Source organism: Hemitrygon akajei, chromosome 7 (assembly GCF_048418815.1).
Source record: "Hemitrygon akajei chromosome 7, sHemAka1.3, whole genome shotgun sequence".
NCBI classification, from domain to species: domain Eukaryota; kingdom Metazoa; phylum Chordata; class Chondrichthyes; order Myliobatiformes; family Dasyatidae; genus Hemitrygon; species Hemitrygon akajei.
Window position 1 is genome coordinate 90,946,022 of NC_133130.1, and position 23,053 is coordinate 90,969,074.

At 43.5% G+C, this 23,053-nt stretch overlaps 1 protein-coding gene across 1 annotated transcript; it reads right to left on the reverse strand.

Moving 5' to 3' along the window:
- Positions 1-23: 23 nt before the first annotated feature.
- Positions 24-22,970, reverse strand: LOC140730664 (18S rRNA (guanine-N(7))-methyltransferase-like). The gene is made up of 10 exons (XM_073051414.1): positions 21,616-22,970; positions 18,388-18,483; positions 16,363-16,445; positions 12,901-12,997; positions 12,056-12,152; positions 9,803-9,888; positions 9,223-9,268; positions 6,161-6,219; positions 1,373-1,462; positions 24-619 (listed from the first exon to the last, which is right to left on the reverse strand). The coding sequence occupies exons 2-10, from the start codon at positions 18,474-18,476 to the stop codon at positions 565-567; spliced, it is 702 nt and encodes a 233-aa protein (XP_072907515.1). The 5' UTR covers positions 18,477-18,483; positions 21,616-22,970; the 3' UTR covers positions 24-564.
- Between the last annotated feature and the right edge of the window lie 83 nt (positions 22,971-23,053).

The window sequence follows — 23,053 nt, forward strand, 5'->3', positions numbered from 1 at the left end:
GGAAAATAAAGTACTGTACAGTATTTTACTTGGTCTTGGACAAAAAACAATATTTAATTCAGAGATTTCATAAATCAGATTAAAACATTCATCTTATAACTACAAGCAATCAATAAAGTACGTTTTTTTAAAGATTGATGTTGGCCGACATCCCATAATTTAATGAGGTTTATCACTGGGAAATAAAATCTATCTTCATCATTGAGAGTTGGAAGATAGTAATACTTTTCCTTGTGCAAGATCAGGATCAATAGTGTGATGTGGTGCAGGCTTCAATGTGCTCAGCCTTTTGATATCCAGGCAAGATCTGGACAGTTTGGGATACTGAACCATTCTGAGACCCTCTCCATCAAAAGGCACTGAGGTGAAAGAGGGAGCAGGCTTCGTTCAAACTGTTCATTATTCGCAAAGCTAGTCAGTCCCTTTTTGAGATCTGCAAAATGGAGAAGCCACTCCCTGGTAAAAGGGTTGGCGTGGTTATTAACCACTAGAGGTACATGTCGAGTGAACATCTTGTAGGGCTCTGCACGCTGTAACCAAATTAAACTCTCGGCCACTGCCTTCCTAAAATCGAGCCTTCCTCTTCCTTCCAGTGTATTTGGTGTCACTTCGAACTGTCCTGCAGAGGGAAAAGGAAAAAGCAGTTAAAAGTCACCACACCTTAGAGATCTTTAAACTGGTTCTTCACTGCGTGGAAAAAATACATTTCACTATCTTTCCAACATAAGAATTGAAATAGTGTAGAAGTTAAAAGTACATGAAAAGCATTAGAATGGAGTGCCAAATACAAATGACACTTACACAAATATGGCTGGCTGAACAAACAGCCTCATACTTTGCTCTACTTTAATTGATTCAAAGAAAAAAAACAGGACAAGCTCATATCTACTCCCATGACTCTTGGGAGCTGCTAACTCCAACAGATAAAGGTAACTTCCATTCTCCTCTGTGGAAGAAACCTATTCCATCATATCTCACTGCCTCCTCCGGACAGCAACAAACAAGATTAAAAAAAAATTTGCTCAAAAGGGATTTTGAATGCTTGTGCTTCAATGGGAAGAATTTTTATTTGCCTTTGCACTGTATCTCAGGGCACATAACAATGCTGAAACACGCACACATATACTGATGATGTTCAATTTTGAAATCCATACCAAGGCAGTGGCAGGAAAAAAAACACTGACGCAGTTTCACTGTGTGATAGAGCAACCTGCTTGCAGCAACGAACAGAACCATGCACAGTCAGTGCAGGCACAAGGGTCGGGGACATACGAAGATTACTTACTGGTTCCACACACTAAACAGGCCAGGGATAAGTTTTCACCGTGATTCTCATTACTCGCAGAAATGGCTCGGCCCACAAGCCCCTCACCTTCCTTGACGCCTTCGCCGCTCCTTCTTCTCCAGAATCCAGTCCCTGCTTCCCTTCACAGATTTCCCCTTCATGTTCTTAAATCTCAACCTGCAGAAGAAGACTTGCTTCAAAATTATTGGAATCAAGCCAAGGCTTGAGTGAACTCCTTTAGAGGTTGTTTTAAAAGCATGGTTACTTATCAGCTGTCCGCTTGTTGCCCATTTTCTCTCCAAGGACTAGGTTTATGCCTTCCCTGATATATTCCTCCAATCAAGTGTTCGTGAACTAAGTCTGCAAGTCCTGAAGAAGGGAGCTCAAGGCAAACATGTCCCAGATGTGTTGACAATGGAAATATGAAAGACCATGTTCCCCCCTCCTCCATCAGCAGCAGCAGTGGCTGCCATTGGTTCTCTAGCTCCTGCCAGCTGTCAGCCATACTGCTGACCTTTAACTCAAGCTGCTGAAAGCGGGTTGGAACATTAAGGTGTTGGCGGATAAATCCAATCCTCTACAAGGCTAACTTCATTTGTCTTACAGTCTTATAATGGATGTTCAAATTAGAAATGAGTTTGTCACCACTGGATACAACCAGTATCTAATTCAAGATCCCTCTGCAATGCCTCCTTGGTTTCCTAGATTTTTCCTCCCATCCACAAAAATTAATCATGGGGGACGTGTGCAGTGTCCCAGCACACTGAATTCACATGAACTATGAGCCTTGCTATCTGGACAACAGCCTCATCTGCTGGTTATTGCAGCAGATCGCACTGCAATCCACCTGTAGATTAACTATGCATCAATCAGCCTTCCAGTAGAAATCAATGGACTACGGTAAGGACTGTGAAACAGGTTACTTCTTCCCTCCCGATCACACACCTTCCTGTTCCAAGGGTATTCCCTTCCTGTCTGAGCAAGACGCTGAGGTGTGGGATCAGCCCAGGATATTCAGAGTCTGGAACCCACTAAAACAACTACCTGTTCAATCCCTTCCGTGAAGGTACTGATTCATGCTGGAATAGTCTGACAGGTGACACTTCTTCACTGATTTGTCCAAATGGCTTTTCCTTGTACATGGGCCATCAAAAGGATGAAATCTGCCTTTAACAAAGCTGCCAACCACAGGCAGCCACGTCAAATTTCTGTGTGGGGTGTAAGTCTGTCTGAAACGATGTGCTTCATGATGGAGTATCAGTGGATCACCCGATAAATGTACACAATCCTATCTCAGTTAAGAGCTTCCTACAGGGATTATCGACAGTGATGAGGGAAGAGACCACCCCACCCCTATTATTACTGTCCATACGTCACTGGAGATCTGGGAGCTGGTGTTACAGCCACTCCTTGAAAACAAACTGTGACCCTCTGATCCGGGGCCCCGTTTGTTTGGAAAGAGTTTCTTCACATGATCTGAGGACTGATTTACATTATGAAGGCTGCTTATTGCCCCGCCCATCACCAAAGGTGGTGGGGACAGGCATATTCCATGTAGTTTGCATGCCGACGATTTCCTCCTAAGCCAGGGAATCTGCAAGGGAGCATCACATTTTATTTATGCAGCAAACTCACAAGTTGTAAGAGGCAGGAAAATGCAGCAGCCAGAAGCTTTCAGCTGTCACAACGACATTCCTCAATTATTATTGGTTTCTCAGTGAAAGACAGAGAGACTGCAACCCTCCTGCCTTAATGTGAGATACCTACAAGCAGTAATCATTACATGCATGCATGAGTTGCTTCAAAATGTTCTATAAATTTACTGTGCAAACACGAGGAAATCTGCAGATGCTGGAAATTCAAACAACACACACAAAATGCTGGTGGAACGCAGCAGGCCAGGCAGCATCTATAAGGAGAAGCACTGTCGACGTTTTGGGTCGAGACGCCGAGATAATCTCTTAGTATCTTTCCCTTCAGTCAGTCCTGACGAAGGGTCTCGGCCCGAAACGTCGTCAGTGCTTCTCCTTATAGAAGCTGCCTGGCCTGCATTTTGTGTGTGTTGTATAAATTTATTGTAATTCTTTTTAAAATACAGCTTTTAAATACGTCAAAGCATTCCAGTAATAATTAAATACACAGACTCTGCTCTCTCCCATTCTGTCTAGCAGTGAATCCCTGTATGTAGAGAAGCAAAACTCTTTATCTTCTTCCTCGGTATTTCAAATCAGAGTGACAAGTTTACACAGCACATACGACAGACTGACTTAGCTGACTAGGCTGTAATCTTGGGCACATGAAGAGCCACAGAAAAGTCACATGAACTTCATATCATCTGCGAAATGCAACATCATGTTGCTGCCAGGCTTTAGTTAAAGTGAAACTCACACAGGATCATGCAATATTCTGTTATTACAGTGATTAGGAAATCAGGGATGTGCTTGGTGTCCAAAAGGAACTGGTTTTTCATCAGAAATTTAGTTTAAAAGGTCAATTACGTGACTGGTTCAGAATTGCCCCACACCTTGCAAATAATTGGAAAGCCACAAGTCTAGAGCTTTGCAAATATAGGTTTTCTTAGTTCCAATGTTCAATTAAACTGATTTGTGACTAGAATTTTCCACTATGGGTACAGGTCTATCAGAAATGAGCAAGATTTATTGATTGAGCTACAATTAGTAACTACAATGACCACAGTGTGCCCCTCCCATCTAGGAGGCGCACGCGCAGAATGATCTTAGTGCAGCTTCTCTTCCTCCTGCTATGTCCTATTGCCTCTTTCCCTATTAAATTTAAATGCATTCTTCCCTTTGATCTTACATAGTAACGTACAGTCTCCTGATCCATCTCCTCATTCGATCGTGCATCTCTCTCCCATTTGTTGTTTTCCAGGTTCCCACTTTCCCAGACATGTTCAGCAACATAACCAGGCTCAGCCTTTGCCACAAACCCCTGGCTCCAATATTAAGGCCTTTAATCCCTCCCTTGTTCTCCACGTCCTAACTTAATGGTTATTTGGTACCATTCTTTATCAGCACATTCCTTGTGGTCAGTTAATACCCTTTAGCTGGTGATATGTTGTTTCAAGTGTCAGTGCATTATCTTCCACAGTCTGCAAGTTTTAAATGTTTTCCTGTTTTCAGGGCCTGCCTTTGCAATTCACATCATTTCTGATGCTGTCTGGTAGTGGGTACACAAGCCCAAAGTCACACACAATCAATTTTAGGGAGTTCTGAAGAAGGGTCTTAGTCTCAAACGTCGACTGTTTATTCATTTCCACAGATGCTGCTTGACCTTCTGAGTTCCTCCAGCACTTTGTGTGTGTAAGTTTAGGAATAGCCACTTTCCTGTAACCATCAGTTTCTTGAAACAACCTGCACAATCCTAATCCTTCCTCGGCAATGGAACACTACTGACCGCCTCTTGACAACCACAGACTCTCTCTCTCTCTTTCTCTTTACACACACTAATGTCTTGTTTTGCACTCTTTTTCTCTCTTCGCTCGTGTATTTGATGTTCTGTGTGTTGTCTGAACCTACGTGCCTGCGATGCTGTTGCAAGTTTTTCACTGTTCCTGCCCCTCACCAGACCTGCAACATGACAATAAATGTGGCTCGACTCAACTATCGTGCTTTGCTTCTCAACCTACTGCAATGTCCACACTGAGTTAATACAGTGTAACTATTTCAACAAAACCCTACGATTAAACTATTATTCTGTTATACTGAGGTAGTGATACACATTCTGACATAAGCTTTTATATGTACTAAGACTATTAAACACCTATTTGTTTAATGGTCACACAAGAACCTGCAGACACTGGAACCCCTTCTCTTTAAACTGGCTAACTTCCCTCTCCAAAACAGTCCTGAGGCAGGGTCTCCACCTGAAACATCAACAATTCCTCCTTACCCCATCCCCATAGATGCTGCTCAGCTTGAGGAGTTCTTCCAACAGTTTGTTTTTTACTGTACTTTTTAAGCTGTATCTTACAACACGTCACATCTTTACACCATGTACCAATCTAGTCCCTCCTTAAACATGTCTAAGCTAGTCACCTCCGACTCTCTACCCACCTCAATCACCTTAAGCTCCACGTCAGTACTCAAAGTCAATATTGCTTCTCAATCTCTTAGTCGAGTTTACCGTAATTTTCACAAGCATACACATGCACAGAAGTAATGAAAATCTTAGCTACAGCAGGGTCACAGGGTCACACTGATCAAATAATCAGTATTCAGAATAGAAACACAAATTATACACAATTTTTACCAAAAAAAAACAGTTAGTTTTTCAAAACTCCATTGTGAAAAGCTGTCGAAGCACTGTCACCGAGGTAGTTATTAGAGCTGTGCAGCTTGTTTCAAAAGCTGAATTGTTGAAGGGAAGTAGTTGTCTTGAATCAAGTAGAATGGGACTTCAGACTCCTATACCTCCCGCTCAATGGCAGCTGTGAGAGGACGGCATGGTTCAGAAGGTGGGGATCTTTGATTGTAGATGCAGTCTTCTTAAGGCAGCACCTCAGGTAGGCAAAACCAATGGTGGGGGAAGGGGAGAGGCGCGGGAAAGGGGTGGATTGAGCTGAGCCCTCTTATTCTGTGCAGTTTGTTACGCTCCCCTCATTTGCATTGCTGTATCAGATGTAACCAGTCAGGATCCTTTCAACAGTAACTCTGTAGAAGGTTAGTGTTTGGTAACATGTTGAACCTCCTTAACCTCCAAAGAAAGTAAAGAAGCTGACATGCTTTCCTTATCTTTATGATTCTATCTACGTTCTGGGCCCAGGACAGGTCATTCAATACGTTAACACCTGAGTGGATTTAGTGATGCTGACTATCATGCATCAACGATCTCCCGCAAGTGTAAAGATCATACCAGGCATTTGTAAACTGCACGTGGCTCTTCATGTCCTCTTCCTGCTCCGCTCCAAGGCCCTAAGCATGAAATGAGAGAACAAAATACAAACTCAGCGTGATTATCACGGGAATCCATGTCCATTTCATACAGAAGTCCAAAGACAACAGACAAGGTTGGAGGAGGTCCACGTGAACCTTTGCCTCCCCTGGAAGGACCGTTTAGGCCATGGATGATACCGAGGGAGGTGGTGCAGAGACAGTACTTCAGCTCTTACAATGGTAGGGGAAAAGTGCTGAGGGCTAGGGAGGGGTCAGCGGGGAGGTATGAGCAGATGAGGGAGTTAGAGGGAGCAGTCCTTGTAGAAGGTAGAAAGAGGTAGGGTGGGGAAGGTGTGGATCAGTGGGACCTCAGTGCTGCTAGCAGAAATGACGAAGAACAGTCCAAATGCAGAGGCTAGTAGGGTGAGAGGTGAGGACTAGTTAATCTCTGGTCTGTCTGTAGGGCACTAGAAAGGGAGCAAAAATCTACGAAACACAGCAGATGTGAAAGAGGGCTCTGTCAACCACAGTAGAAAGGGAAGCCACAATTCCTGAAAAAGGAGGTCAATTCAGATTTCCTAGAATGGAAGGCTTTGTCTTAAGAGCAAATGTAGCAGAGATGAAGAAACAAGGGGAAAGGCATGGCATTCTTCCAAGGAACAGAGTGAGAAAAGGAGTAATTTAGGTGGCTGAGTGAGTTGGTGGGTCTATCGTTAATAAACCCACTCATAGTGAATATCTGAAGGGAATGAAAATGGGATGGGCCAGAGGAGGTTCAGAAGGGGGGAATGGGGACAGTAAATACCAGTAAAAATGACTCCTGAGGTAGAGAGAGAAAGATACAGAAAAGAGAGCAGTTTAAGAAACAGTCCATGTGAATTTGAGAATATGGTAGAAGTAGTGGCAAAGATGACAAGACTGATGCTCTGCAGGAGCTAGGGAAGCAGCACCAACGGGGTAAGATTTGGGGAGTGGTACAAGGTGGAAACAGGGACTGTTCTACACAGACAATGAAAAGACAGGCATAGCTGGCACCTATGTGTGCCCATGGCTCCAACTTTGATGTGGAGGAAGTGAGTAGAATTAAAAGAGAAGTTGTTTGGGGTGAGAACAAGTTCAGCCAGATGGATGAGAGAGCCGGTGGTGGGGTATGCACATCAACTGTGTTCAACTTGACTGACATCACAAATGGGAAAGAACAATTCTCAGCAACAGTCAAGATACCAGTGCTCTGACTCAATAATGCAAGAGGTTGTGCAGATGCTGGAAATCTTGGGCAATACAACCATAATGCTGGAGGAACTCAGCAGATCAGGCAGCATCTACAGCAGGGAAGAAACAGTCAATACTTTGGGCCAAGACCTGATGAAGGATCTCAGCCCAAAATATTTACGGTATTCTCTTCCACAGATGCTGCCTGACTTGCTGGGCCCCTCCAGAATTTTGTGCTTTGCTGTCTCAATACACTGCTTCAACTTGAAAAGACTCAGCATGGCCTTCCCTTCCACCAAACAAGTGTAACTGATTAACTTGCCACCAACTTATCCAGGAGCTTATCAAGTGTGCTTGGTTATGATAATCACCTGGTGGGCACCCCAATTCTCCACACCGCATGGAGCCAGGCTGCTGTCAGGTACCACCTCCTTGTTGAGTTTGTTCTTTCAGCAGTTAATAACAGCTCTTGTCCATGCCTTCATCAGCCTGGGCTAAATTTAAACTCAAATCCCAGAGATGACCGAATGGCACATCACCCTCTACTAGGGCAAGGGCTGCCAAAAGCAGCTTGCCAGAGTCCTCTATCCTGGGCTAATCTTTCAAGTTGTCCCCAGGTGTAGCACATCTTCTTGCTCCATCCTCTCCTGGGGATGAAGTCTTTGGAGCTTCTGTAGCACGGTGTTTTTACGGGATGGGGTTGCAAGCCCCATGCCCAACCCTCTTTCTTTTGTAGACAGGCTTGGGAAAGCCCGTGGCAGAGTTTTAATGTGGATTACATATGGTATTTGACCATTAGTGTCTTCACGTGGTATATTTCTGCTTTGACTGGGATACACAAGCTCACAGCCTTGGTTTTTTTTGACAGATTCAAGTCAGGAAACACCTTCCAGCATTTTTATAAAATACCTTGGGTTTAGATATCCGAATATTTATTTTAAATTCAAATGATGTACCCCAACTAGAGTTGTTACAGAGTGAGAACAAGGTGGTGAGCACCCGCCACTGTAGTATTTCTGAAATCCCGGTTTGATTTCTTGCGAACAAGTAACTTACGCTTAATAGACTGGGATACAGAAGAAGGGAAAAGAAAGATAACAAAGGTGCTCAGCAACTCCAAGCTTATAAACAACATAAAGGTTGTTCCTACTGGAAAAGTGCACAGATACAGACAAGTCAGCAATAATGCCAAGGGTGCCAATAAAATGGGGTTTCAAAATACTGCCCCTGGGGAGGGCTAGGCCAATGATCACCTGTGTTAATTTAACTATATTTTATTTATTCAATGGGTTACAGTTCAGAATAGGCCCCTTTGGCCCACGCTGCCCTGCAACCCAAAATTTAATCCTAGCCTAATCAAGGGACAATTCACAATGACCAATTAACCTACCAACTGGTACATCTGTGGACGGTAGGAGAAAACCGGAGGACCCAGAAGAAACCCATGCAGTCATGGGGAACATGTACAGGCTCCTTCCAGACAGCGGCAGGAACTTAAACTGGGTTGCTGGTACCATTAAGCGTAATGCTAACCATTATGCTACCGTGCCGCCCCAAGCTCCCTATGAAAGATACTGAAGCACAACTTCCTTTGCTGTCTGACAAACTTTGAGGCCGAATATGCAGCACTGCACTTTCTAGGGATATTTGTGGGCACCATGTTTTCAATTCCAGTTCTGCAGATATCATGGATGTAATCAGGCATTCAGAGTGAAGTCCTAAGGTATTATTTTTCGATAAGCTGCTTTGTGTAACCACGTATGTGACTTTTATCAAAATGAAACTTGACCAGTTCCCTAAAACCCCAATAAAATCTGATAGAATAGTTACCTTTGGCAGCTTTCCGGACACTCCTGCAAACAGACACAAGAAGAATCTAAGAGGAAAAAGTTGCAAAAAGAACATTTGTTTATGTACAGCATTTTATCAAATTCGCAAGACATTCTGAAGTGCTACAAAGTGGGAAAAAAATGCGTTTTAAAGTGCAGTCACTGAGCACAGAATAAACACAAATATTCTCCTTAATTTCCACCAAACCATCTGACTTAAATGATGAGATCCGGAGCTCAGCTGTCCACGTGGCTCAACCTTTTATTCAAAACCAACGAGATAACGGGCAAGGAAAACACTCCCATGCAGTTATTCACAACAAAAGATGAGAGACAAACAGCTTATGTCTACCTGGCAATGCTACCTCACAAATATCAAATGTCAAGCACACTATAGCAAGCAGTAAGTTTAGTCAGATCTATTTGTTCCCTTTCAACTGTGGAAAATATGCTGACAGCAGTATACCAGGGGTTAAACTGTTAAGGAAACAAATGACGACAGAACAAGAATACAATATCAGCTGCAGTGGTTCCCCTGACTATCATTGTCCCACTAGCAAGTCCAAGTCTCTGATACTCACTTTTTTGCTTTGTTGCTGTTGGGGTAATCCACTACCACACCACCTGTGAAACCAGCCTTCATCGCCTGGGCTGTGATCAACTCCATCTAGGGATTTTTTAAAAATGCCAACATTAACATGCAGCAATTATTTTTTTTATATACAGTTGGCTAATCAGCAAGTCTTTTCAGGCATGTCAACTGCACAGGGAAATCACTGCGGACTGCGTTCAACTGCTGGAAACACTCAACAGATCAGGCAGCATCTGTGGAAAAGTAGCTAATCCTTCAGATCCAGTGCAAACAGTCTTAGACCTGAAAGGTTAACTGTGTCACTTTCTACAGATACAGCCTGACTAATTGACTGCTTCCAGCATTTTCTGTTTTTAGTTCATTTTTTCTATTATTTGATTTTCTTCAATCCAACTGCGCTCCTTCACCACGCACATACACTTGTAATGGAGACTTCAAGATGGCAATTTCTAGTGCAATCCTCCCAATTCAGAATCATAGAATTGCTGGTCCATATCAGATTAGCTAACACAGAACAGAGTTCTCATTGGATCTGGACTTAGCTGTCCACATGGCTCAGCCAATTAATGCACGAACAAGGATAGACAGCTACTAGAGTTACCGCCTTGCAAAGCCAGAGAGCCGGGTTTAATCTCAAACGTCGTACTACGTGTGGATTTTAGATGGGTGGATAAGAATTGACACAGACTCAGTGGACTGAAGGGCCTGTTTCTATGCTTTCCCAACTTTTAAGCTTCTGACAGTCAAATAAAATTCGGATTTGACATGAATTATTATTGTATATCGGTGACAGTTGTTGCTTGTGTCATCAGACACAATCTTCAAACACTTAAGAGGACATAGCAAAAGGTAAACTAACTACCTTGTGATGATGAGGTGCTTAAAATGCACACAAAAGTACCCTGGACTCAAAAGGCAATAAGATAAAACACCCAATTTGCTAGGCGCCATTCTAAGTTTTAGGTTGTAGTTCAATTCTTTCTCTGAGTACTGGGGGTGCATGCTGTGTTATAGAAAAGGAAGGGGCGAAAAAAATGAGGGAAACAGACATACCTAAATTATACTTCATGCAGGTGCCATTTCTCATTGAAGGAACAACCCAGCTGGCCTACTCCAGTGGTTCCTTCACTTTATCCCTGCAAACATGGGTCTTCTCTCACCTCTATACAATTTCCTTTTGGAAGTTTTTACTGAACCTGTTGCCAATATTCTTATGCTCAAGGCAATTTGAAGAAAGTATGTACTCTGCTTATTGCTTTGAGTGATGCTCTTCTGTAGTTTAACAGCTCTGTTGTTTTGACCATTTAGACAGGTGGGCAAGGAGCAGTGTTACCGTCCATAAAGCCAGCCGGGGTAACCACTCTTCCGAACAGAAGACAACTAAGCACCACGGCACCAAAATGACAGTAATCTAATAGAATGTCTTGCAAATGTTAAGCCAAGCATATGCTGTAATGATTAAATCTTGATGAGTTCACACACTGTCAATGGTCACTTAAAAGCATCAGTCACAAAACATAAATGGATTACAATGTCTGTGGCATGCTGAATTATCACAAAGATATCAACGTGATTCTCTGCGCAATGAACTGGGGAAAATAGTTCCAGAGTGTGGGACATACACACGCCATATGTTAGGTGTTAAGTGCCGTTGTTTGAATGCTTTAACAACCAACCTGCTCAGAATTCTCAGGATAAAACTGAAACACAGCTCTAGCTCCTCACACCTGTTTAACAAACAAATGAGTTCAGAAAACTGATTATAAAATAGAACATAATTGGTTCCCACTTTGATCAGAGTAAATAACAGTATATCCAAGAGGGAGACACTCCAAAAGGCTACACATGAAACCCCAACTACATCATTTCCGTCAAAGATCACAGACCCTTCCAAGCTAGAGCCCACTCATTCGTTCTGTACCGTGTCGTATGACGTGAGTGATCATGGTCTTTTCATGACTCCTCCCCCTTCTTCAGCCCTGTATCTCTTTTACCAATCAACTTCCCAGCTCTTTACTTCACCCCCACCTCCCAGTTTCACTTATCACCTTGTGTTTCTCTCTCCCCTTCCTCCACCTTTTAAATCTACTCCTCATCTCCTTTTCTCCAGTCCTGCCAAAGGGTCTCGGCCCAAAACATCGACTGTACTCTTTTCCATAGATGCTGCCTGGCCTGTTGAGCTCCTCCAGCATCTCGTGTGTTACACACCTGGATTATAACTGCTTTGCATACCGAAGCTTACCAGACAGGCATAGAGAGAACTGAAGAATCTGTAGAGCCGTTTTGGAGGGTTATGACTCTTCTTATCTGCATTGCACAACCACTGAAGAGCAGAAATACTAAAGAGAGAAAGAAAAAGAAAATCATCAAAGTCATTGCTGCTACCTTCAGTTTTCTTTTAAGTTTACCAGTTCTCCATCAGATATTTATGATTGAGTGCCTGGCTTCCGATTAAATGAGAGTTAACCCAATGCACACTATCACTGAGGGATGTTTTGGATAACTGGCATGATGTCAAATGAGGGCAGAGAAGCTGGAAAAATGAACATAATTGCTATAAGTTTGATGTTAGAACTGCTGCCTTACAAGACAGCTGAGAGCTTTGTTCAAACTTGATGTCTGGGTGATGTGTAACAAAATGCGTGGGTGCAAACAAAAGTTACGTAGTAGAAAATCAAAAATAATCTGCTTCTCTATGTTTGCTGACCAGATTTTGTCTGGTGGCTATGAACTCCTACTCTTTTACAAACCCAACATTATTTCATCCACATCCAACTCCAAAACTCCCCCAAAATTCTTCCCCAATCCAGCCAGCTTAACCCACAGCTTTATTTTTCACTGCTGTTCTAATGGAAGCCACATCTTTCACTGCCCGAGCCTTAAGCTCTTTGACAATGCTTTTGGTCGCATCTTAATATCCTTCAGTGCTGAGGAACAAAATTTGTCTCAAATTGTTACCACGAGTTCCTTAAAAATTTTACAAGGAATTTTACAAGACTCTACAAGGAAGGAAGTTGGCATTATTGGGATAAAAGAGACTTAACTGAAAGAGACTCCTATACGACTAGAGGCAATGAAAGCTTTTACCTGATGCAGCCATCAAAGCTGCCGGGCCGGAATGGCACACCCGCACCCATGTCTCCTAGAATAAGATCACCTTCTACCTCTCTCTCCAGTGCAACATCTATCAGGAAAAAAGGGGAAAAAAAATAAATCTATGGTCATGTAAAGGGGAAAGGGCAACGCAGAACTTAAGAGTAGCAGACTGGGAGCCTTATCACTTCTGGCCATTTTCAAGTACGTGATTGATCATCACAAAAATAACAGATTATTTGAATTAGTTTTCAGACTGGTCCCTTAACCCTCCTAAAATTGAAGCATTAAAAGAAGTTCCCTGCATAATAATCCTCCCATGCAAGCATCCGGAATGGAGGCACAGAAATACAGTAGGTCATTCAGTCCTCTAAAGCTCTGCATGTTTTCTCAGTCTAATCCAGTAACCATTTCCCAGTTTTCCCACTCCTTCCTGTCTAAATCTGCTAACCTTTTCATGGTCCACATCCTTAACATCTCATCCTGTGAAATCTCAACTTATGCTCACTTCTCAACCACTTAAACATTAAACAGAGTCTGATGCCACAAGCCTGTTCAATCTTTGAAGTAGTAATATGCATTCTGAACTAAAGAAATGTACCTGCTTACAACTTGCAATACACCAATTCATTCCTATCAGTCCCCAGGGTTATTAACCTTTGATATCAATTTAAAATATTGAATAAGTTTATTTTGGTTTTTTATTAACATTGTGACGAGATCCTAAGGTTTATTCATTATGGACTGTGCCTTTAAAAAGAGAGAGTGTGTGCCACTGATTCAGAGAGGCACTGAGCGGCTCTCGAGTCGCTATGGTGATGGAAGGGCGGAGCTATGTAATGGACAGCTGGTGTTCAGCATGTTTGGGTATATACAAGGTCAGCTGGCTTTTCTGACACACAGACACACTGGATGAGCTTCGAGTGCCCACGAAAGGGTGGGTTTTGCTCGCTGTGTGGAAAAGGGTGACCTGTGGAGAGCTATCAGTGTGTTTAACATTTGCCTGGGTTGATAGCTTTACTACGTGAAGATGGCACCCTTTGGCGTGGTCATAGTTAGTGACCTTAAAAGGCTTTCGGAAGACAATGGGAAGATCGACGGCATCGGCTTACTTGGATAACAAATCACCTCTCTCACACTCTCCTCAATTCTACTCAACTCAACATCACGGACTGAACTGACTTCGTTTCTATACCATCGTAAGACTGTATCACTTACCACCTCAGCTTGAAGAAGTTTGGGGTTTTATATTTCCACATTTATATATGCATAATCTCTGCTAACCTGTTTGATTTATCTGGTTTTATATTATTATATTACGTAGTTACTAATAAAATAGTGTTTTGTTAACAGCAAAACCAGACCCCCAATTTTGTTCCATTTCTGCTGGTTCTTTTAACCCATTACAGGGTACATAACAACATCATTACCTGCAACACAGTTTTTAAATTTTGATTTTTGCATTCATTTTGGTTATCACCCTCTCAATGTCCTCAACCAACATGAGCCAATTTTATACCCTTATTCATAACTTTTATATTTTTAAAAGAGACCTGTACACCTGGCTATTTCTGGTACACGTCCCAGTAGCAAACGCTCTCCTGCCATTATCCAATGTTGCCCTGTTCCGACTAAGGCACATCAATCACTACTCCTACACAAACGAGGCAACTACCAAGATTCCTTCTGAACCTGGAGACAGATGGATAAAACGATTCACAAAGGCCACTTCTACATTTCTAAAATTTAAATGGCTGATAAAGCTGGGTACAGAACTCAAAATTAAAGAAAATTTTAAAAGAATTTTATATGCAGGAAATATAAAATAGAAACAGAAGCTATAGGTATTGAAAGCAAGACACAAAGGAGCTGGAGGAACTCAGCAGATCAGGCAGTCTCCATGGAGGGAAATGGACAGTCGAAGTTTTGAGTAGAGACCCTTCATACTTGGTAGGGTGGGTACCATATGCAGAAAGAGAATCAGAGTCCATGCACCAGAACGAGGAATGCCAGGAAAAGCTCATTAAGTTCCGGGGGGGTGGGACGGGTTGACTTCATATGGGGTAAAACTGGGGTGACTATGAAGACAAACAATTTATCTGGACAAAAGGTGAATGAGAGCCGTCAGACAGTCAGGAGCTGTGACACACAGAGCAGGAAGGTATGCCTGGCAGATTAGTCTGGGTACATCCCCCCCAATTCTAGAAAATTGAAAAGAAAAAAAAGAGGAGCTGTGCTAATATCATAAATGACTGATATCAATAAATCAAATTATCCCAAAATATAAAATTCAATATATTGTAGAATCCAATTTAAGCAAGCAGCATCTTCAGTCTAGCATGGTACAACCTTCTCAACTCAACAGTCAACCCTACTACTGTTGGACACTTGATTTCTCGGTCTGTATCAATCATCCATCTGTGATATTTGGCTCAGCTGTTGTCTTTCTCTCTCTGCGAGTGGAGAACAATCCCAGCCTGACCTGCTGGGCATGTCTTCTTGCTCTGCATTTCACAGTTCCTGCATCTTGTGTCAATGTTCTCACTCTCTACCTGCTCCCATTCATCATTTGTTTACAGCTTACCTCCACGCTGAGAGACGTCCCATTCTCCCTACCCTCCCTGCAGCTGAACAAACTTCTTCTCTACTCTCCAGTTCTGACTATGGGTCTTTGACATAAAGATTAAACTCTGTTTCTCCTCCCACAGATGTGACCTGACCTGCTGAGTATTTCCAGAATTTTGAGTTTTTATTAGAACTCAGGAAAAAAAAGACAAGCTGCTTCCCAATGCTTAGAGTCTAATCACCTTCAGAAAACTTCCCATCTGTAACAACTCATAATCTAACTTCCTTTAAACAACAAGGACAGTTTCAGAGCATCAGGCTTACCAGATAAAATGGAACCAACTTATACAACCTAAAGGGCAGAGCCTCAGGATTTTCTTACTTTGCAGTAGGCAATCGTTAAAATGGGGCTCCGCTACACAATTAGCTAGCCTTCCAGCTCTGAAAAACACACCACACCTCCAGAATCAAGGGGCAAAGGAAAAGGCACTTCAAGAAAGAAAGATGCATGCTCTGAAGTGGCTAAAAATGTGGAACCTGCTGTCATGTGCCTTTAAGGTAGTTTAGCGTTAGCACATTTAAATATTCTCACAGAAGTTGATGTTAGAGTAAGTGTCCGCATCAGGTACCCCCATACACTACGATAGTGTAAGCTCAACACATGGTCAACAGCAGAAAACATGAACATAAACCCAGCTTATCATTATACAGATGTTTTCCAAATTCTGACTGTGGAATTGACATCTGCCCAACAAGAGACCAGACCAAACGTAGAAATGGAGGAGGTTCTGTCTGCTTAGAAATAGACAAAAGAGAAAGCACAGCAATGGGTGGCACAAAGCCTCACCGCAATCAAGCTGCGTAATACTGTCGTACTGTTGTGTCACCTACCTAGCATGGCTGAACTGATATCGACACCAACCCACTGATGTCCTTCTTCAGAAAGGTAATCCCCACTGAGTCCTGATCCACACCTGGGAAACAAACAGAAATGGCTGCATCAGCCACTTTCAATAGACAATAGACAACAGGTGCAGAAGTAGATCATTCGGCCCTTCGAGCCTGCACCACCATTTTGAGATCATGGCTGATCATCTACTATCAATACCCGGTTCCTGCCTTGTCCCCATATCCCTATATCCATAAGATACCTATCTAGCTCCTTCTTGAAAGCATCCAGAGAATTGGCCTCCACTACCATCCGAAGCAGTGCATTCCAGACCCCCACAACTCTCTGGGAGAAGTAGTTTTTCCTTAACTCTGTCCTAAATGACCTACCCCTTATTCTCAAACCATGCCCTCTGGTACTGGACTCTCCCAGCATCTGGAACATATTTCCTGCCTCTATCTTGTCCAATCCCTTAATAATCTTATATGTTTCAATCAGATCCCCTCTCAATCTCCTTAATTCCAGTGTGTACAAGCCCAGTCTCTCTACCCTCTCTGCGTAAGACAGTTCGGACATCCCAGGAATTAACCTCGTGAATCTACGCTGCACTTCCTCTACAGCCAGGATGTCCTTCCTTAACCCTGGAGACCAAAACTGTACACAATACTCCAGGTGTGGTCTCACCAGGGCCCTGTACAAATGCAAGAGGATTTCCTTGCTCTTGTACTCAATTCCCTTTGTAATAAAGGCCAACATTCCATTAGCCTTCTTCACTGCCTGCTGCACTTGCTCATTCACCTTCAGTGACTGATGAACAAGGACTCCTAGATCTCTTTGTATTTCTCCCTTACCTAACTCTACACCGCTCAGATAATAATCTGCCTTCCTGTTCTTACTCCCAAAGTGGATAACCTCACACTTATTCACATTAAACGTCATCTGCCAAGTATCTGTCCACTCACCCAGCCTATTCAAGTCACCCTGAATTCTCCTAACATCCTCATCACATGTCACACTGCCACCCAGTTTAGTATCATCAGCAAACTTGCTGATGTTATTCTCAATGCCATCATCTTTTGAGAGATAACAAGCACCTGGGCACCATATCTCTGACCCAGTCTTGGACAAGACATGGAACTCTTGGATTTCTGTCACTCTAAAGATGCGCACACGTGCAGATTGTTACACAATATCAGAGGGCTATAATTTAAGGACTAAAATGACAAACATTTCCAAAATGATCTTTCCTCACAAAATGATCACAAATTCAACTGTGAACATTCAGCAGCTGGTTTTCATTATGAATTGTTTATACTGTTTGGGAGTGCAAGTGACATTAATATTTACTAATTCCGACTTCACACTCCCCCACATCAGCTTCGGAATGTACTCATAATGGGGATCACCCTGGATTTCACTCCAGGTATCCACATCTCATCGTTTTTTCCAGCCATCCCACAGCAGTGACGCACAAGAATCAGAGTGAAGGGATCACCAGTGTTCCAGATCGCCCCTCCTCACCAGCACGGACTTAGATGATGAATGGCCTAATTCTGCTCCTACTTGTGAGAAGGCAGGCGTGTGGGGTTGACTGGCATCCGGGATCGGCCTTGAAGGAATGGCGGAGCACACTCGATGGGCAGAACGGTCTCCACACTATAGTAACTGGATTGAGTCTATTCATGCATCTTGGGCTGAAATTAAACCCAGTCCTACAAGAGGCAAAGCCAGTATCTAATGCACTCAACTTGAAAAACTATTCACCAAGAAAAACTCACAATAAACATTTTGTTCCATACGAACATCCATTTTTTTTCACCTGTTGACAGGTGATGAGGAAACTATTGGGCAACTATATTCAACAACTCATGCACCACTACTCCCAGATCTCCAGTGACGAATGAGCCTCAGAAGCAGATTCTGAATGCAATCTGTGAAAATGCACGAGGCAATACCTAGAGTAAAGCATGGGCAACTAACCAGTCAGACTCTACCGTACTTTCAATGACTGCATGAAAATTTCATACCCAACATCTAAGAGGAAGCAAGGTTGATCCTGTGGTAAATTCAGAAGTTCAACCGCTCTCTCTGACATCTGTGCCTGGATTTCAATCATACGAGTGCTGCAGAAGGGAAGAAACCACAAGTTTATTAAGTGGCAATGAGGGTGGGGCTGGTTTCAACCCTTAATGGACACCAATGATCCCGTTAAGAGTTTAAACAAGAAAGCAACATTCCTTACAGACTGGTACCAGTTTACTGCTGGAATGTCACCACTGATTAGCATCTTAATGTTATAACCACCACGTGACCAGGAAGAGTCATAGCTGACTCTTGACCATGACCAGGAAGAGTCAAAGTCACCTCGTCCATGCTGACCACAGCATCCTCCCTGCCAGTCCCAGTTACCCACATTCAGCCCTCAACTGTAGTGCAGCGGTTCATGTGACACGATTACAGCTTGGGGCTTCGGAGACTGGGGTTCAATTCCAACGTCATCTGTACATCCTTGCCGTGGAATGCATGGGTTTTTTCCATGTGCTCTGGTTTCCTCCCACAGTGCAAAGACGCACCAGTTAGTAGACTAATTGGTCATTGTAAACTGCCCGGTGATCAGGTAGTGGTTAAAATGGGGACTGGTGGGCAGTGTGGCTCGAAGGGTTATAAGGAGATTCAGCGCTGTATCTCAATAATTATATAAACAAATAAACACCCAAGCCCCTACCCTCCATATACCTATCCAAATGCCTCTTAAATGCTGCAATATTACTTACCTTGACCTCTCCCTCTGGCAGCTCATTCCAGGTATTCACTACCCTCAAGTCTCCTCAATTTCCCCCCTCTTCACTCGTATCAATGCACTGTACTCTCAGACTCCCCAGTCATGGGGAGGAGACTATGACTCTCCAGCTTATTGACACCCCTCATTATTTTATAAATTTCTACGTGGTCACTTCTTGTTCTTCTGCAATCCAAGGAATATAGATTCAGCATTTTAATATAACTCAGGCCACCTAGATCTCTTCTGTACCCTCTCCAACTTGACTATGTCTTTTTTATAACAGGCTGACCAAACTGAACACAATACATGAAGTGGAGTCTCACCAATTGGCTTATATTAGTGTAACATAATGTCCTTTCTCCTTAACCCATTGTCCTGACTGATGAAGACCAGAATGCTAGATGTTTTCTTCAGCACCCTGTCCACCTGCATAGCCACTTTCAGTGAACTGTGCACTCCCACTTGACCTTCAACCATCAGCTTCTGCTTCCCATCATCGAGCCCTGAATTCACATCGCTAACTCCCACTGAATCCCATGCAACTTAACGTTCCAGATCAGTCTGCCATGCAGCCTCGTCAAAGCTCCTATTAAAGTCCAAAGAGACAGCATCCAGTGTCTTAACTTCAACTGTCCCTTCAGTTACCTCATCAAAAAATTGCAAAAGATTTGTCCAGATAACCTCAAAAACCACGCTGACTATCCTGATTAGGTCTTGACTATCTAAGTGATGGTAGATCTTATCCCTCAGAATTCCCTCCAGAAACTTCTCTACAAATGAGGTCAGTTTCACCAACCTATGGCTCCCTGGCCTATCCTTTAACAATGGAATAACATTAGCCACTTTCCGGCCTTCAAAAACTTTGCCAGTATCTTACAATGAAGCAATTATTTCTACAAGGACCTCCATAATTTCTTCCCTGGCCTCCTGTAAGAACTGGGGATTTTCCCACTTTAATGTGCTTCAAGGCTGCAAATGTGCCTTTCCTTGTAATGTGCACATGATCCAACTCCTCACTACTTACTACACTCACTTCTCTGGCATTCGTGACATTCTCCTTGGTAAACACCTGGGAGAAACAGACAAAACCTTGACTTCCTCCTCTCCACACATAGGTAGACCTCATGGTCTTTAAGGTGGCCTAGTGTTACTGTCAAATATAGCTTAAGAAAAGGGATCTGGTGCTAAATGACAAACCTCTTGAGATAAACTTTAACCCATTCTGCCAAAACCATCTCATATCCTCTTTTTGCCTTCCTAATTTCCCTCTTCAGTCTGGTCTTAAACTTTTAATATTGACTATGGTATTCACCCCAAACACAATGGAGACTTCTTTCTTTTTCCTCACCAGTCCCTCATCATCTCATGTGTCAGCCTTGGCTCCCTGAACACGGTGCCTGACAGGAACATGCTGCCCTGAAAAACTAGACCACTTGCAATTGCCTTTAATGAGAATCATCCAATCAAACCCAGCTCAATTTCCACAAAGTTCACTCTGCTTCATCTTTGGACATTAAACTGTGGATCTGTTCTGCAGTTTAAAACTAATGGAATTGTGGTCACTGGACCGTAAGCACTCCCCAAATACCACTTTGCCCACCTCAATCCCCAAGACGTGTGAAGAAGCCCGAAGACTGTGCAAATAGGATATCACAGTGAAACTTGCATCACACATCCTTCCATTTGGAAGTAGGATCTAGAAACAGTACTGAGCAAATCTCTTGGGGGGGGGGGGGGCTATTGTGCCTAGGACTTTTGCATTGTACTGTAGTAATTTTATGAAATGCACTGTACTCCTGCCACCAAAAAAAATTTCATGACATACATGAGCGATGATAAACTGATTCTGATATGGGTCTCCATTGTGGACTGAGAGTGGAAAGGGGGCAGAGAGAGAGAGGGGAGTCATTGTTGGGAGAAGGGGAGGGAGCGGGAAGCACCAGAGAGACATTCTGTAATGACTGGCATCAAATGACTTTGCCTGGTGTCTCAGGGCTGGGTGTGTCTGCACCTGAAACTTCCCCCAGCTCTGACGCTCCTTCTCTGCCACCTATCCCACACCCTTCACGTTGCATTCCACCCTCGCCATTCCCAACATCCATTGCTCCCACCAGACTTACAAACTCGCTCTCTGCTCCATGTTTACAAATACAGTACTGTGCAAAAGTCTTGGCACTCCAGTTATATACACATGTCTAAGGCTTTTGCACGGTACTGCATGTCCCCTCCCAAACCAGAGAACGTGGGACGTGCCAACACCAATCTGCCTCCATCAGTTACTTCAGTGTGGGCCAGGAATCAGGCCAATGTGATCAACAAGTCTGATGTACAAATCATTTTGCTGAGAAACTGTAACAACCTTAATAAAGATGATTCTTAAATACCAATAAACATAATGCATGCAACAAAAACTTGGTCTTTATTACACACCGAAGATAATGAAAGAGCACAAACATGACAACAGAATACTTACTTCTGTGTATACTTCCTCGCTTCATCCACATTGTAAAACTGAAAAAAAAATGTAAACCCATCAACTGTGGCAGTTGCTTAAATGGTCCTCAGTAGATCCCAGGCAAATCAGCAAAAGAGCACATCATCTCTGAGAAACAACATGCGGTCCTGGCAGGAAAGTTGACAAGTCATAGATTCTGAACACTGTGGCACTCATTTATGCAAAGTGAGAGGGTGTATCCGAGAAATCCTTAAATGCACGATGGCCCAGCACTTGAAAGCAGTAGCTTTCAGAATAATTGGCCTTACACTAATGGTATTGGGGGGTTTAGCAAATCTCTCACATTCAACTGTCTTACATCACCTGCACAAGTATGGTGAGGTACAGTACAGCTACAACGCAAAGCTTGCCTGCAGCAACAGCACAGACACCACTGGAGTGTGCAGAATGATGAACCTGCCCGGAGGGGTGGTATTATCGCTCATGCCGGTGAGAGGAAGAAGAAAACCATTAACCTGACAATACCAGGGCAAACAGCTGCTGCCCTCACTATACTGGAAGACGGTCATCCCCTCTCCTCTCCCCCTTCCACCGCCCCCAATCCGCGATCCCCTCTCTTCCTCCGCCCCAACGCTGCCCTCTCCACAACGTCATCATCCCGCGCCGCGCCTTTACATCTTCACTGCGTGACATACCGAAGAACTTCATCTTTGTAAAGGAATCGGGGCTTGGGCAGGCGGGCGACTCAGCTGGTTCACCTTACCTTTCTTCCACGACTGTCGCCAATAGTTGATATTTACAGTGATATGCTCTTCCTTCTATGAAGGATCGTTTTTGATACATTGATTGATTGGTTGCAAAGTCAAAGTAAAATTTATTGTTATTTCCACAAGTATAATGAAAAACTTGAAGCAGATTCATAGGCACACAGTATAAATGAGCCATGGCATTTCCCCCCCCCCCCCCCCCCCCACACCCGGTTCCCTGGGTCAGGGGTCCCCAACAACCGGGCCGCGAGGAAACGATATGATTTGTCGATATGAGTCAGCTGCATCTTTCCTCATTCCCTGTCACTGCCACTGTAGAATTTGAACACATGCGCGGTCATCACCTACGTGAGATCATCAGACGCCTAACCCTTGCGCCAGGGGTCACTGGTTGGCCTTGGTAACTGGCCAGCGGGAAGCGCCGTTGCTACCGGCCCGGAGCGCGGACAGATGGGCGCCACCTCTGAACCTGTTCAGCACACCGAGTGTTGGTGGGGAACCCTGTGCTAAAATATTCGCAGTCGACCCAGTTCGGGCTCAGGGAGCAGCTACCTAGCTACGATCTACTGAAAGCTATCCCTCGAGCCAAACTTTTGTTGGTCACTCTCTCCGGACTGTGACTGCCGCGGCCCCGGTACGAGGTCCTCTGGCCCTTACCTTGTCCTCTCACTGGTGTGTAGCAATGATTT